The 13,440-nt window shown below is 51.7% G+C and overlaps 6 protein-coding genes across 6 annotated transcripts; 4 read left to right on the top strand and 2 right to left on the bottom strand.

Moving 5' to 3' along the window:
• Positions 1 to 1,527: 1,527 nt before the first annotated feature.
• AA0111_g6762 (Nitrogen permease reactivator protein) lies at positions 1,528 to 3,929 on the bottom strand (the record flags this gene model as incomplete). Its single annotated transcript, XM_028653020.1, has 3 exons — positions 1,528 to 2,141; positions 2,188 to 3,625; positions 3,684 to 3,929. The coding sequence occupies 3 exons, from the start codon at positions 3,927 to 3,929 to the stop codon at positions 1,528 to 1,530; spliced, it is 2,298 nt and encodes a 765-aa protein (XP_028505930.1).
• Positions 3,930 to 4,885: 956 nt separating this feature from the next.
• Positions 4,886 to 6,198, top strand: AA0111_g6761 (Survival factor 1; the record flags this gene model as incomplete). Its single annotated transcript, XM_028653019.1, has 4 exons — positions 4,886 to 4,908; positions 4,995 to 5,210; positions 5,260 to 5,684; positions 5,732 to 6,198. The coding sequence occupies 4 exons, from the start codon at positions 4,886 to 4,888 to the stop codon at positions 6,196 to 6,198; spliced, it is 1,131 nt and encodes a 376-aa protein (XP_028505927.1).
• Positions 6,199 to 6,587: 389 nt separating this feature from the next.
• Positions 6,588 to 7,328, top strand: AA0111_g6760 (hypothetical protein; the record flags this gene model as incomplete). The annotated part of the gene is made up of 5 exons (XM_028653018.1): positions 6,588 to 6,784; positions 6,835 to 6,882; positions 7,008 to 7,095; positions 7,146 to 7,229; positions 7,278 to 7,328. The coding sequence occupies 5 exons, from the start codon at positions 6,588 to 6,590 to the stop codon at positions 7,326 to 7,328; spliced, it is 468 nt and encodes a 155-aa protein (XP_028505928.1).
• Positions 7,329 to 7,464: 136 nt separating this feature from the next.
• Positions 7,465 to 8,538, bottom strand: AA0111_g6759 (hypothetical protein; the record flags this gene model as incomplete). The annotated part of the gene is made up of 1 exon (XM_028653016.1): positions 7,465 to 8,538. The coding sequence occupies one exon, from the start codon at positions 8,536 to 8,538 to the stop codon at positions 7,465 to 7,467; it is 1,074 nt and encodes a 357-aa protein (XP_028505799.1).
• A 402-nt stretch (positions 8,539 to 8,940) lies between these two features.
• AA0111_g6758 (putative MutL 1) lies at positions 8,941 to 11,239 on the top strand (the record flags this gene model as incomplete). Its single annotated transcript, XM_028653015.1, has 3 exons — positions 8,941 to 9,216; positions 9,263 to 9,529; positions 9,581 to 11,239. 3 exons carry the CDS (start codon positions 8,941 to 8,943, stop codon positions 11,237 to 11,239), a joined length of 2,202 nt encoding a protein of 733 aa, XP_028505798.1.
• Positions 11,240 to 11,607: 368 nt separating this feature from the next.
• AA0111_g6757 (hypothetical protein) lies at positions 11,608 to 13,288 on the top strand (the record flags this gene model as incomplete). The annotated part of the gene is made up of 4 exons (XM_028653014.1): positions 11,608 to 12,487; positions 12,538 to 13,011; positions 13,069 to 13,191; positions 13,242 to 13,288. 4 exons carry the CDS (start codon positions 11,608 to 11,610, stop codon positions 13,286 to 13,288), a joined length of 1,524 nt encoding a protein of 507 aa, XP_028505807.1.
• Between the last annotated feature and the right edge of the window lie 152 nt (positions 13,289 to 13,440).

Here is a 13,440-nt window from a genome sequence, read left to right as displayed (position 1 = left end):
GGACCATGCTTATTCCAATTCATGTAGTACTATCCTCTCGCCCTAGATCATATCTACCATCTGCAATTCGCTTGACTTGATACTTAACATCTGTCATGATGACAGCCGTCACCCCATCTTCGTCATGCGACTCCCGCGCCTGGGCTCGCTTGCGCTTACCCTTCACAACCCCTCCAACCCGCTCTTGGCCACTCGTGCATCAATCTCAAACGCCGCCCTCCGCGTTAAAGCGGACAGGCTGAGACTGCGCAGGCATGCGTGTTGTATTACCGTAGTTCGTTTCACGTTCGTTTGCCCAGGCCTTGCATAGCACCCCCTGCTTTCGATTGACGATACAAATGGACCCACTTTGCTTGCTTGCGCGTTGCGTGCTGGACGCCGAACGGGCGTTTGTCAAGATCGAGTATCGTGATACAGGCGTGGGATGCGCACGTTGTCTACACTAAAGGCGTGCTTTCTGCATATCTCGTCTCTTCACAAACACCACCCACTCACCAGCAGAATGCCAGCCTCCCCGGTCCACTACTGGCAAGTATCGCGACTTAGTGCGATAAGCGCTTCCTCGTGATGAGGTCTCGAGGTGTTACCAACATACACCTCTCCAACCAACAGCCTTCAACTCCACAATTCAGCTTTCAGAATCCGGCCTAGATCCCTCTACAAAACTCCCGCATATCGCGCATCATATTCTACCTGCCAGCCAACCACATTGTATACATTATCCTTCGGTCCCCGGCTTGGCCTAACAATGCTGCGATCTGACGTGTGTGCTCTCCACATCTGGTCATCTACTCCACATCAGTCATCCAGTTGCAGCCTCAGATCACTTCGCCTGAGGCATTGCATGCATGCGTTGCGTAAACACGCGTCGCCTTCTCCACAGGGTAAGAGTAAGCCCGTTGGACAATGGAGAACAAAGGCTTGTTTGACGTTAACGTGCGGACGATCCTACAGACAGCGTGAACCGTGTGTTCGAAACGAGCAACGGGCGATGCGCACGTTTCGGGCTCGTCAGGTAAGTTGTACTTGTTTCGAAGTGTCAGGATCACCGCATGATAGGCGAAAACGAAGGCTGGGGAAAAGAAATCCGGTCGGCCAAATACAGATATTACACAAGCATTGTGTAGGTCGCTGTCCGACGTAGATGAGCTGCAGACAGCTCGTCATCGCGATCCGCACATCAGCACTAGGAATTAAAACGTGGGGAAAGCGCGTCGATCCTTTTATGTATTTTCCATCAAGGCATACAGCTATTTACATACGCCAAACTCCATCATGGCTGCTGGCTCGTAGTTTCCATATACTAGGTTTCGTCAATCTTTCTTGTTGACATGACAACATTCACAGTATTAAACAAAAAGGCGTACGAAACGCGCGATAGTCAAAGAGGAGAAGAACCGCCTTTCTAATCGGGCCGGAACACCATACGTCATGCGAACAAGAAAAGCCTGTAAACACCCGCCTGCTAATCGTCCAAACGCCAATATGGAAAAATAACAAGACCCTCATCAGGTTCATGGTCCAAGCTCACTTCTTTTGTTGCGTGTTTGGAGCGGAGGCGACGCCAGCGCCTGGCTCCAGAGTATGGTCGTGGTTGTCACATCGGAGCACTCGTCCACCCTCTTCTTGCGTGCACACTGCACTACCAGTGACCCACTTGTCTTCGAGGATCTCGTCAAGAGTTGCGCGTTTCTTCGGATCGATTTCCAGCATTCGGCCGATGATGTGCCTGCTCTCTCTCGGTAGCAGACGGAGAAGGCGCCACGGGCCTTTGATCACTTGAGGCGGTTGCTGACCAGTCGACGATGTTGAAGCGCGATTGTCGGCTGAAGAATGCTCTGAAGTTTGGTTACGAGATGCAGGCTCTGATTGTGACCCTGACTGACGACGATCGTCACCGGCGCTGCTCTGGAGGTCAGTGGCCGACTTCGAGGGGCCAGTAATCGATCTCGGCCCATCGTTAGGAGGCGAGACGAAGAGCTTATACGAGTTGTCGGAGACGCGTGGGGCTTTCCACGGGAATCGACGGAGCGTCATACAGCAAAACATGATAGCAAGAGACCAGATGTCGGTCGGTTGCGGGTCGTATTTGGAAAGGTCGTACACTTCTGGAGCGAGGTACGGATCTGATCCAACGATACCTGGAGGGATTAGAATATGCTTTCAAAGACGGTATAGTAGACTCACCACTTGCAAGGACAATCTCGTCCTCGAAAGGATATTTGAAGACAGCAGCACTTCCGAAGTCGATGATCTTCATGATTCCGTGCTCGTTGACGACGACATTGTCTAGCTTTAGATCTCGATGTGCCAAGCCCATGCTGTGAAGGTACGTAACTCCGTTAAGGATTTGTAGGGTGCAGCAAGTGACCTCTTCGCGGCTCATCTTTCCCGTCATCACTATAGCGAAAAGGTCGAAAGGCGCGTATTCCATCACAACGAAGTAAGCGCCCTTTTCGTTCACCAGATCCATGGTCTCGATGATGTTTCCGTGGTGCAGCGTCGAACCTATACAGAACTCGGCAGTCACCTTCTTGTTGTAGTCTTTTTCAGACTCGTACGAATGCCTGTTCCGGAACTGCTTTACAGCGAATGTGGTGCCGTCGCTACTTCGCTTCATGAGTCGAACAGAGCCACCAGCACCTGAACCCAGCACTTTTCCAAACTTTCCGTACTTGCTCTGGAGGCCGTGGTCGTCGGCGAAAGGTACGCTCATCGCCCCGTTTGTGATGGGTGGTGTCATGGTCCCTGACTTGTTCGACTTGATCTTTTGGCTTTTGATAGACGGCGCAGGCGACTCTTTCCGCTTCTCCTTCTCTTTATCCTTGTCCTTCTTGTGTCCAATCTTGAAGAAGCGCTTCAGTTCAGACATGGATCCGTGGTTGTGTTTGCCTATTTGTGATTTGCTGTCCTCCACGTCAGAGTGAGCTTTCGTCTTTTTTCCAAATATGCTCGTCCTCTTGCTCTCCTCTTTGTCAGAGTCGGTTCCCCTGGAGCGTGGTAGTTGGTATGTGGATGACGCTGCTGAATTACGCCCATCGCGGCCACCGTAAATGTATCGGGCTTCGAGCGAGTCCAGATTCCTCGATTGCGCTGCGCGTTTGGAGCGAGCATAGGTATCGTCTCTATCTCCCTGTGGTGTAAATGGCCGGGAGCCAGATGCCGGGGTCGACGTTCCTGGCGTTCGCTCTCCACCGGATCCAGCCGGACTAGCATCCCGGGAGGCCGGGTTTGAGTCACCAGCAGGACCCATTGTGAAGGCAGGACTGCGTCTTGGGTGCGGCTGTACTATGCCGGACAGATCTGACGAGGGTCGAGGGGATTGTGGTGCGGTTTTGGGAGAGCCAGGAACGGGCAGTGAAGATTGGCTATCGTTTGGATTTTGCACAGATGAGTCCATGGACGTTGGCGGAGCTTCATGCGGGGGTGAGACCTGGGGTGTCATCATAGCGGGATCACTCGGGCGCTTTCTGTGTCCCTCTGTGTTAGCTCTCTCTTCACGAGACGATGTGCCTGCTGGCGTTAAGGGTGGAGAGTGCATGGCGGATGCAGGTGACCCCGGAATGGAAGAACGGTGTCCTGAGTGTGCTGAAGCTGTTCGTGAGGCTGGAGAGGGAGAAGGTGCCTTGGGAAGGTTAGCGGAGTGTTGATAGGCCATGGGCTAGTTCATGAGGCTTGCTTACTCGAGAGGGCGGGAGTGAGACAGGTTCGAAGGAGAAGTTTTCCATGCGCTTGGCCTGCATCCGTGACTTTTGGAGCGTGGACGACAGATTACGTAGCTCTTCCTCAGCTTGAGGGCTCAATGGGCCATCGTTGGGTGCCTTGTCGGTGCCCGTGAGCTCCGCGACATCCCTCACGGCCTCTTCTGGTTCAATTTCCTGGGTGACATCGCTGAAGCGGACAGACTGCGCAGGGGGCGTCTCCGTCATGGTGGGTGATGGTTGTTGGGTGTGAGTGTGAGGTGAATGTTCTGTCATAGAGGGTCAGCTCCCCTAGCCCAGGCCATGACGAAAGACGCAGATGTCTAGGTCGGATAGCTCTAGCTTACTTGAGTGGATTCGTGATGCGCGTCGCCCAGAGCTCCGTCACAGCGCCCTTGCAGCTCGGATCTAGGGTCCAGATGGGCACGCGGAAAAGGCGGAAAAGATGACGATAGCAATGCGCGCAGTGGTGATGCCGGAGAGGAAGGAACCAGATGCAATGCTCGAGTCGTGTGCCTGACTACAAAGCATCGAGAATCGTCATCGGAGACTAGAGTAAAGAAGCCCCGCGCTAGTCGGCGATTGCGTGCAACCAATTCGCCCGTAAAACCGCGGATGTGCGGAATCTGGAAGGGGCCTGCTGCTGCTGGGGGATTGGTCCTATGTATATGCGAGAGAAGACAGCAGGTCGGCGTCGGGCGTGAACAGCGACAAGAAATTGATCTTCGGAGGGGTTGACGATACTCCATAGGTGCTACCTCGAAAGGCACAGGGCGCGCGGGTTGCCCAATTCGTTCAACATCGGGAAGCTACGGCTAAGCCTCTCCCATGCACCGCCGCCTCAACTCCCATGTCGGCAGCGTCTTTGGCATCTTCAACGAACACGCCAAAGATCCTCCCCAAGCACCGAGGTCCCTCAGACCCCGACAGCACCATCTCGTGATACCCTCGCAGCATATCAACGCCCACCAAGTGTCCCGACCGTCTGTTCTGACGTCGCCCTTGGACGTCGCTGTACCTACCTGCTCCCGGCCGTGCTTCTCGTCACCCCGAAAATTTCAGATCCAGACCTGTTGAACAGAACCTTTCCAGATTTTTTTCTGCCCTCCTCCAATCAAACCTCGTGACCGCCTTTACCTACGCACCTCTGTTATTTTTGGATAGTGCCCCGACCTGCCCTCAACATGTTCAGCTGGGCCAAGTCAACGTGAGTGCAACCCTCGCCCCCACACGTGCCTGCGCGACCGTGGCGTACACCGTGTAGTCGTAGAGGACGCGTACTTACAAATGTAGACTAGCCGCGGTTGCCGGCACCCAGGAGCCCGAATACGGTCCCGAAGCCATCCAGCCCGTGGGCAAGAAGGGTGGTGAGCCCGCCTACACGGAGCTGACCAAGAAGGACCTCAAGTGGGTGACGCTCGACTACACCAACGTCGAGACCCAGACCTTCTACCTCTTCACCGATGCCGGCCACAAGGGCTTCCTGCAGGTCATCTACAACAACGTCGCGTGAGTGCCCTCTGCCTGTCTAGACGACCACAGTACTTACAGCTTACAGCGGCCTACGAGTGACCGTGCAGTTCAACTGCAAGCTCTTTTACCCCAACAGCGAGAAGCCTTTCCTATGGGCAAGTGACCCCGTTTCAAACTACGGCTTCGACGAGGACCAGCATTCCTTCTACGCCGATGGCGTCTCAATCGAACTCTCCGAAGATGGCAACGCGTACACCATCAAGGCGGCCGTGAACGACAACAGCATGGTCAACGTCAAGTTCACCAGGACTGCTCCCGGCTTCATGGGCGGAAAGGACGGCACAACCAACTACGGCACCGATCCAAAGGCGCCGTGGGGCTTCATGCACCACCACTTCTGGCCGCGATGCAGCGTTGAGGGTACCATCATCACCAAGGAGGGAGAGGTCGACGTCAAGGGTCGCGGCATGTTGAGCCATGCTGTCCAAGGAATGAAGCCACATCACGCTGGTAAGCATCTTCTCAAGTATGCAAACGCTTCCGACTAACATACATAGCTGCGCGATGGAACTTCGTCAACTTCCAATCACCATCATACTCTGCCATCCTCATGGAGTTCACCACTCCCGCTTCTTACGCATCGACTGTAGTCCGAGTCGCCGGAATTGCAACCGATGACAAACTTCTTTTCGCCAACACCGAAGGCGACGTGAAGCACACCGAGACCAAGCAAGACGAGACCGGCTGGCCGGAGCCCACCTCGGCGAGCTACCACTGGGTGGGAAAGACCGAGGATGGCAAGGAAGTCACTGCAGACCTTTCTGGTGCTCTGGGAAAGACCATCGACCGTGTCGATGTTATGGCTGAAGTGCCAGGTTTCATCAAGACCATCGTCGCAAGCGCAGCTGGCACAAAGCCGTACATCTACCAATATGCGCCCAAGATGACCATCAAGGTCAAGGTTGGCGATGAGGTCAAAGAAGAGGAGGGTATTCTGTTTACTGAGGCGACATTCATTTCGTAGAGATGGTCTCAAGGTTGGATACAAGGACCCTACGATCACGTATACCCTAGTATTAATAATGCATCAGGGCTAGCACCTGGAACCTAATGAGTAACGTTTGCCGCGCATAAGATGCATGATATTTAGCGACCTTGTGCAGTTAAACGTGGCCGCCACTGTCTATGATACTTCACCGCTAAACTTTGGCCTATTCTCACCTCGCGTTTGTTGTCGACAAGAGAAGATAGTACCCCGCTGCGATACCCCGCGTCCCTTCACCGCACCCACTCTCACCTGATAACGCGGACGCGTCTCAGCGCGTGGCGTTGCGGCCCGTGCCCAAGCCACACCAACACAGCGCTTCCGTCATCGCTCGTTCTACCTGAGCATAACACCATTAATGCAGCAGCATGGTTAACGAGAGGCCCAGGCAGTTTGGCGGTCCATCCCGCTACGCGTCAGCACCTCGGTCGCAAGCAACAGGAACAACTGTTTCTGCGTCACCAGCTGCTTCCAGAGCGGCAAGACTGGGGCTCGGGCTGGGTAAGGGCGCCGGCGGTATAGGGAAAGGAAATGGGTTAGGAAAAGGCGGACTTAAGCGTCACATGTGAGCTCACAGCTCATGCCCTAGATGATGCAAGAACTGACATGTTGAAGGAAAATTCGGAAAGACAACATATACGGGATTTCGAAGAACGATATACGGTAAGTAGCCCTGGGTCACCATCAGCAAGAGCGTGGGCAGCCTCATTGCAGCATGCTGTTGCGTTTGAATACCGCGAAACCTGTGCGGTTACTTTGATCAACTTGTTCACTAATTTACACCTTAGTCGGTTAGCTCGCCGTGGCGGAGTGAAGCGCATTTCGGCAACAACATATGATGATATCCGTCAAGCTCTCAAGGAGAGGCTGCACCGGGTCAGTTGATCTTGACGAGTAGCTGCATGCAGACACTAACGGACTATCAGATATTGAAAGATGTATGCGCCATCTTGGACTCAAGTGGGCGCCAAACTGTTACGGTCACTGACATCGTCTTCACCCTTCGACGAGTAAGTTATGTCCCAGAGCTTGGATGTTGCCGTTAATGATTTTGATAGCTTGGCAATCCCATCTACGGTTTCGAGCCCGCCTTCTTGAATGTTCGCTAAGTGCATATTGTCCACAAGCACAATGTGCGGTGGTAGGACAAAGGACAAGTTCTATATTCAGGAAAAGGCGCTTCCCTTCCTTACTAGCGATGATACACAAATGATAACTTGCATATCCAACAACCATGTCCGTCAATTACCACTTTTGAATAGCCTTCTTCACTGACTCCATCTGCTCGTCCCAGTTTTCTTCGTTTGCCTCTTCGTCCCAGCGTGTCTTATACCATCGGTTCAACGCATCCAGCCACTTCATGACATCCCCTCGCATCATCGCCGCCCCAGGTTTATTTCTCTTCCATGCCTTTTCCACACATCCCATCGTTAGCACCATAGCATGATGGTTGAGAAACCATTTTAACACCGCCTGCTCTTGTAGACCCGGCAACCCAAACGGATTATGGAATGGCGACTGCTCAAATGTGTAAGCCCACCTGATATCTTTTTGTGGCGATCTCGAGCACCAAAGGAACCAAGAAGCTAGCCGGCAGAACACCAGAAAGTGGGATTTATGTACGTCAGATGGTACTGTGTAGATATTTCCAAAGGGCTGGCATGCTTTCCAGTGATCTTGCATGTATCCATCAATCAACCAGCCTTTGGGTGGATATGTGAAGGTGTTCTTTACGCTCGGTAAGACGTTAATTTCTAAATGTCGGTTCCGGGATAACAGCAGAGCGCGATGCTGTTTTGGTAGTTCATCCAGCCATTTCATAACAGGATAGAAGTTGAGGTTCCGGACTGTAAACTTGAAGGCTGTGCTGGTGTAGTAGTCGTATGCCGCCTCTATCCTGATCGCACGGCAGATGTGGAGTAGGGAAGGTGGCCGTTGTTGTCCGTGTTTGAGGATTGCGGGCCAGGAATCAGAGATGTGATGTGTCGTTGGTAAGACAAACGTGTATACTAGGCTGCGTAGTTCGGATGGAAGATCTGCTAAGAGGCATGGCTTGGAGACATCTTTGGGTTTGATAGGGTAGAGATCGCGATTGTAGATGAGCTGGTCTCTTGCCCGAGGTGTAAGAAGAGATGGTCGTTTGAGGGTTTTCTTCGGAGTCAGAGGAGTTTGAGCGCGCTTTTCAGGTGTGGTGGAGATCTTTGCACTGTATGGCGAAGGTTTCGTCGGTTCTGCTGTGGTGTGGATAGTGCTCGATGATCTCGGGCTGGCTCTAGAGGCAGACGAGGTTGTGGCGCGAGCGTATGATGGGGTCGACATCACTGCAACGTTTTTCCGTATAACCTTGAAAAGAGACGAAGCAGTAGTCGGATCCTGAGATATCACGTAGAAGCAGTTGCCACCTGGATGTGCCGCTTACACGTCCTGCTGCATCCAACTCTTTTCTCTACGCTATTTTGCCTTAAATTGCATCGAGATGATTGTTGCTAGAAGTGTTATCTCGGGCGTACTCCTTCATCTCCTCAAAGCTTTGGATTTTGATGAATGATGACGCATGATGAGGCTGAAGATGTGACGTTGGGAGAGGTGCCTGGCCACGTGAGAGCGCGAAAGTGGGGCATTTCATCCATCGCGCTTCCCGTCTGCCCACACCTCCGTCATGCATCACTCACCAGCGTCACCCTAAACTATTATTCTGAATGCGCAGTTCGGTTTGCAAAAATGACGGATAAGATGGAGCTTACGCCGCAGTCGCCACGTGGAACAAAGAGGAAAGGCGATGATAGTCTTCCACTTCCTGCTCCACGCAGGATCAAGGCGCTTTCGCAAGACGTCGTTAACAAAATCGCAGCCGGAGAGATCATTGTCGCGCCGGTGAACGCGTTGAAAGAGTTGATTGAGAATGCTGTGGACGCAGGATCAACAGCATTGGAAGTTCTGGTCAAAGATGGCGGTCTCAAGTTGCTACAGATTACTGACAATGGACACGGCATCGATGTATGTGTAATCCCTCTCAGCATCATCATATACTGATATCTCCTAGAAAGAGGACTTGCCAATATTGTGCGAACGCTTCACGACTTCCAAACTCAAAGCCTTCGAAGATCTGACCTCCATTGGCACGTATGGCTTTCGTGGCGAGGCGCTGGCGAGCATTAGCCACATTGCTCATCTCAAAGTCACTACGAGGACGAAAGAGTCAAGTTGTGCGTGGGAAGCTCACTTTGCCGATGGCAAGCTTTCAAGCGCGAAGCCTGGCCAGAGCGCAGAGCCCAAGCCCAAGGCCGGCCGACAGGGCACAATCATCACGGTATGTTCTTCTCAATTTGTGCCAATTGTGGTTGTAGCTCATGAAGTGTAGGTGGAAGACATGTTCTACAATGTTCCCTCACGGCGCCGAGCTTTCCGCTCCGCCAGCGAAGAGTATGCAAAGATTCTCGAGCTTGTCGGAAAGTATGCTGTTCATTGCGCAGGTGTTGGTTTCTCCTGTAGGAAGGCGGGCGAAAACAGCGCAGGTGTAACAGTACCTGCTTCTGCTACTGTTAAAGATCGAATCCGGCAGATCCATGGCAGCGCTGTTGCGAACGAATTGCTATCCCTAAACGTCGAAGACGACCGCTGGGGCTTCAAGTGTAACGGTTGGGTCAGTAACGCAAATCACACGATCAAACGGACGCAGATGCTACTCTTCATCAACCACCGATCGGTAGAGTCATCGGTGATCAAAAAGAGTGTCGAGCAGACTTATGCCACTTTCCTACCAAAAGGAGCACATGCATTCTTTTATCTGAGTCTCGAAATCGAGCCTCAACGAGTCGATGTGAATGTGCATCCTACCAAGCGCGAGGTTCATTTTCTGAACGAAGACGAAATCATAGCTGTCATATGCGACTCAATCCGCGAAAGCTTGAGCAAGGTGGACACAAGCCGATCGTTCATGACTCAGTCGTTGCTTTCAAATCCCAAAGTCCCCTTCGCAACGCCCATGAAACAGATTATACCTTCGGTTCCTGCGACAGCTGATGCATCTGATCGCAGCGGCTCAAAGGCGCCGCAAACAGCGACCAAGAAACGAAATGATAATCACCTTGTCCGCACAGATGCCTCAGCACGCAAGATTACGTCAATGTTGCAGCCGCAGAAATCAGTCGAAGAGATTGCAATGGATGAAGAAGAAATGGAATACGAGCTCGCAGAAAAGGAACCAATAGCTTGTCGTCTCACGTCCGTCAAAGACCTTCGCGCAGAGGTTCGAGATGCCATGCACAACGAGCTTACGGATATTATCTCGACGCATACATTTGTTGGTATTGTTGACGAGCAGAAGCGTATAGCAGCCATACAAGGCGGCGTCAAGCTATTTCTCGTCGACTATGGCATGCTCTGCAACGAGTATTTCTACCAAGTTGGTCTCACAGATTTTGCCAATTACGGATCAATCCGCTTCAATCCGCCTTTATCACTACATGACCTGCTCAAGGTTGCCGCAGAACAAGAGAAGACCAATGCAGGCGACGCGGCGGACGAGGTAGACTGGGATGAGGTTGTCGAGGTTGTCAAGGAGCAGTTGATCAGTAAGGCGGCGCTGCTAGGCGAATACTTCTCTATGAAGATCACCTCAGAAGGCGACCTTTGCTCTATTCCGTTGCTGATGAAGGACTACACTCCTTCTATAGCCAAACTTCCTCAATTTCTGCTACGTCTCGGACCACATGTTAACTGGAATGAGGAGAAGGGGTGCTTCCAAACATTGCTGCGAGAGATTGCGTCCTTCTACGTACCTGAAAGTCTGCCTCTGCCGCCATCCGCACAGAAGAGCGATGACAGCAAAGACAAGGGCACAGTTGCTGATGAAGACATCGAGATTGCTATAAGGCGGAAGAAGCTACTGCGGGCAATCGAATACACCATATTTCCGGCCTGTAAGGCTAGACTAGTGGGCACGAAAGGGCTACTCAATGGGGGTGTGATGGAGGTCGCAAACCTAAAAGGTCTATACCGAGTATTTGAGCGATGCTGATGCGATGAAATCAACTCCCAACATGATAGCTATGCACGGGCATGGAATTCATTAATTATCGATATTCCCGGACGATCAATACAAAACTAATATCAAATCTAGACTCTCCTGTCGTTGCCGTGGAGCTAAGTGTTGGAACTAGGATCTCGCGGCTGCAAACGTCACCATAACGCTTCGATCTAAAACTCGCTAACACGTCATAGATTTCCGTACCATCGAGCAAACAGCCCTTAGAGGAAATAACCGTAACAACAAATAAAACCAAATGGCCGCCATGCATTCTCCAAGGGCAGCAAGCTTTTTAAGCGACGAATTGTGGTCCATCTCCCTTGAGATACTTGCGCCTTATCCTTTTACTTCGATATACCATGTCGCAACTAATTAATCGCATTCGCCTACCACGCGCATTTCGCCCTCCGGCCCAGATCAACGCAGAAGAAGGCACAAATGGACATCCAGAAACGAATCGTGGGAAAACAGCGCCCAAGGAAGCTGAGGATGGCAAGGACAAATCGCAACAGTCTGACATGCAACCTGTGGGGTTCTGGCATCCCGATCTTCGACAAGTTCGAAATCGCGCTGTCGTAAAGTGGATCATCACGACGGCCTTCTTGATGGCATTCATTTTGGCTGTGCTATCGCTGTACTGGGCTGTGTTCTTCAAGGTCGAGAACAGGCTAAGCCATTTGCTGGTTTACGTTGTGGATATGGATGGAGCGGCGCCTTATGACAACACCGGGAACGCGCCCTTCGTTGGACCGACTATCACGCAACTTGTACAACAGCAGTTGAGCAGCGGCCAGCCGACGCTGGGATGGGGCGTCCGGCCCGGTTCAGACTTCAACAACGACCCGATACAAGTCCGACAGGCAGTCTACAATTGGGATGCCTGGGCTGCTATTATCATCAATCCTAACGCGAGCGCGCTATTGTACTCCGCTATCGCCAACGGCAACGCAAGTTACGATCCTCTGGGAGCGTGTCAGTTGATCTACCAAGATGCGAGAGATGATACCAACTGGTTTGATTTCATGTTTCCCATCATCAGTCAGTTCATGACCCAGGCACAAAGTATGGTCGGACAGCAATGGGCACAGATGGCGATGCAGCGTGCGAGCGATCCAGCAGTGCTTTCAAATATCCAAAACGTGCCCCAAGCCATCAATCCAGCGATTGGCTTCTCCGAGTTCAACCTGCGGCCTTTCTATCCGTACACTGGTATCCCTGCCGTATCCATCGGACTCATTTGTAAGTTTGCCCGTACTCTCCACCCATAAATTGGCTAATCCCGATTATAGATCTTATCATTATATCGTTCTTTAGCTTCTCCTTCTATATGCCCATTCACATGCAATACCTCAAGCCCGAAAACCACCCACCGCTCAAGTTTCCCCACCTCATCATCTGGCGCTGGTGCGCTACGATATCCGCCTACTTTATGCTCTCCCTTGCCTACTCGTTCGTCTCGATGGCTTTCCAGATCAACTTCTGGCACACAAATTCCATCACCAGCGAAACACAAGTCACAAACATGATGGAGGGTAACCCAGTCGCTTATGGAAGTGGAACCTTTGTGGTATACTGGATGCTCAACTTCTTTGGCATGATTGCGCTGGGATTGGCGTGTGAGAATGTGGCAATGGTAGTGGGTATGCCGTGGATGGGACTGTTCTTGATCTTCTGGGTCATCAGCAACGTGTCCACTTCTTTCTACGACATTGAGATTGCGCCTGGATTTTACCGATGGGGATATGCTTGGCCTCTACATTCGAGTAAGCAATACCACTCACGACATGTCAGCGATGTCAGCTGCTAACATTTCATTGTAGTTGTCGAAGGGAGTCGGTCGATATTGTTCGATTTACATTCAAGAATAGGTCTGGACTTTGGTATTCTAATCGCCTGGGGTGCTGTAAATACACTGTTCTTCCCGCTCTGTTGTTGGTTCATGAGTAAGTTCTTGTGGCATATGAAGTTGCTTTCATATACTAATGTTAAGCAGGATGGAAGACACAGCATAACATCCATGAGTACTGGCCTCTGGACTAAACCGGATACGCCTCCCTAGTACATAGGATGTGTCCTTGCAGCTCTCTGGTTAGAGAATAAATTATTAATACTGATCCTTGAGTTATCTTTACTTTGCTGGCTGAAGTGCTTGTCCGTCTTCACACGTCTATATCGCAACATACATGATATTT

Source organism: Alternaria arborescens (genome assembly GCF_004154835.1).
Source record: "Alternaria arborescens strain FERA 675 chromosome Unknown contig_14, whole genome shotgun sequence".
In the NCBI taxonomy this organism is placed as follows: Eukaryota; Fungi; Ascomycota; class Dothideomycetes; order Pleosporales; family Pleosporaceae; genus Alternaria; species Alternaria arborescens.
This window is presented reverse-complemented; position numbering and strand designations above follow the sequence as displayed.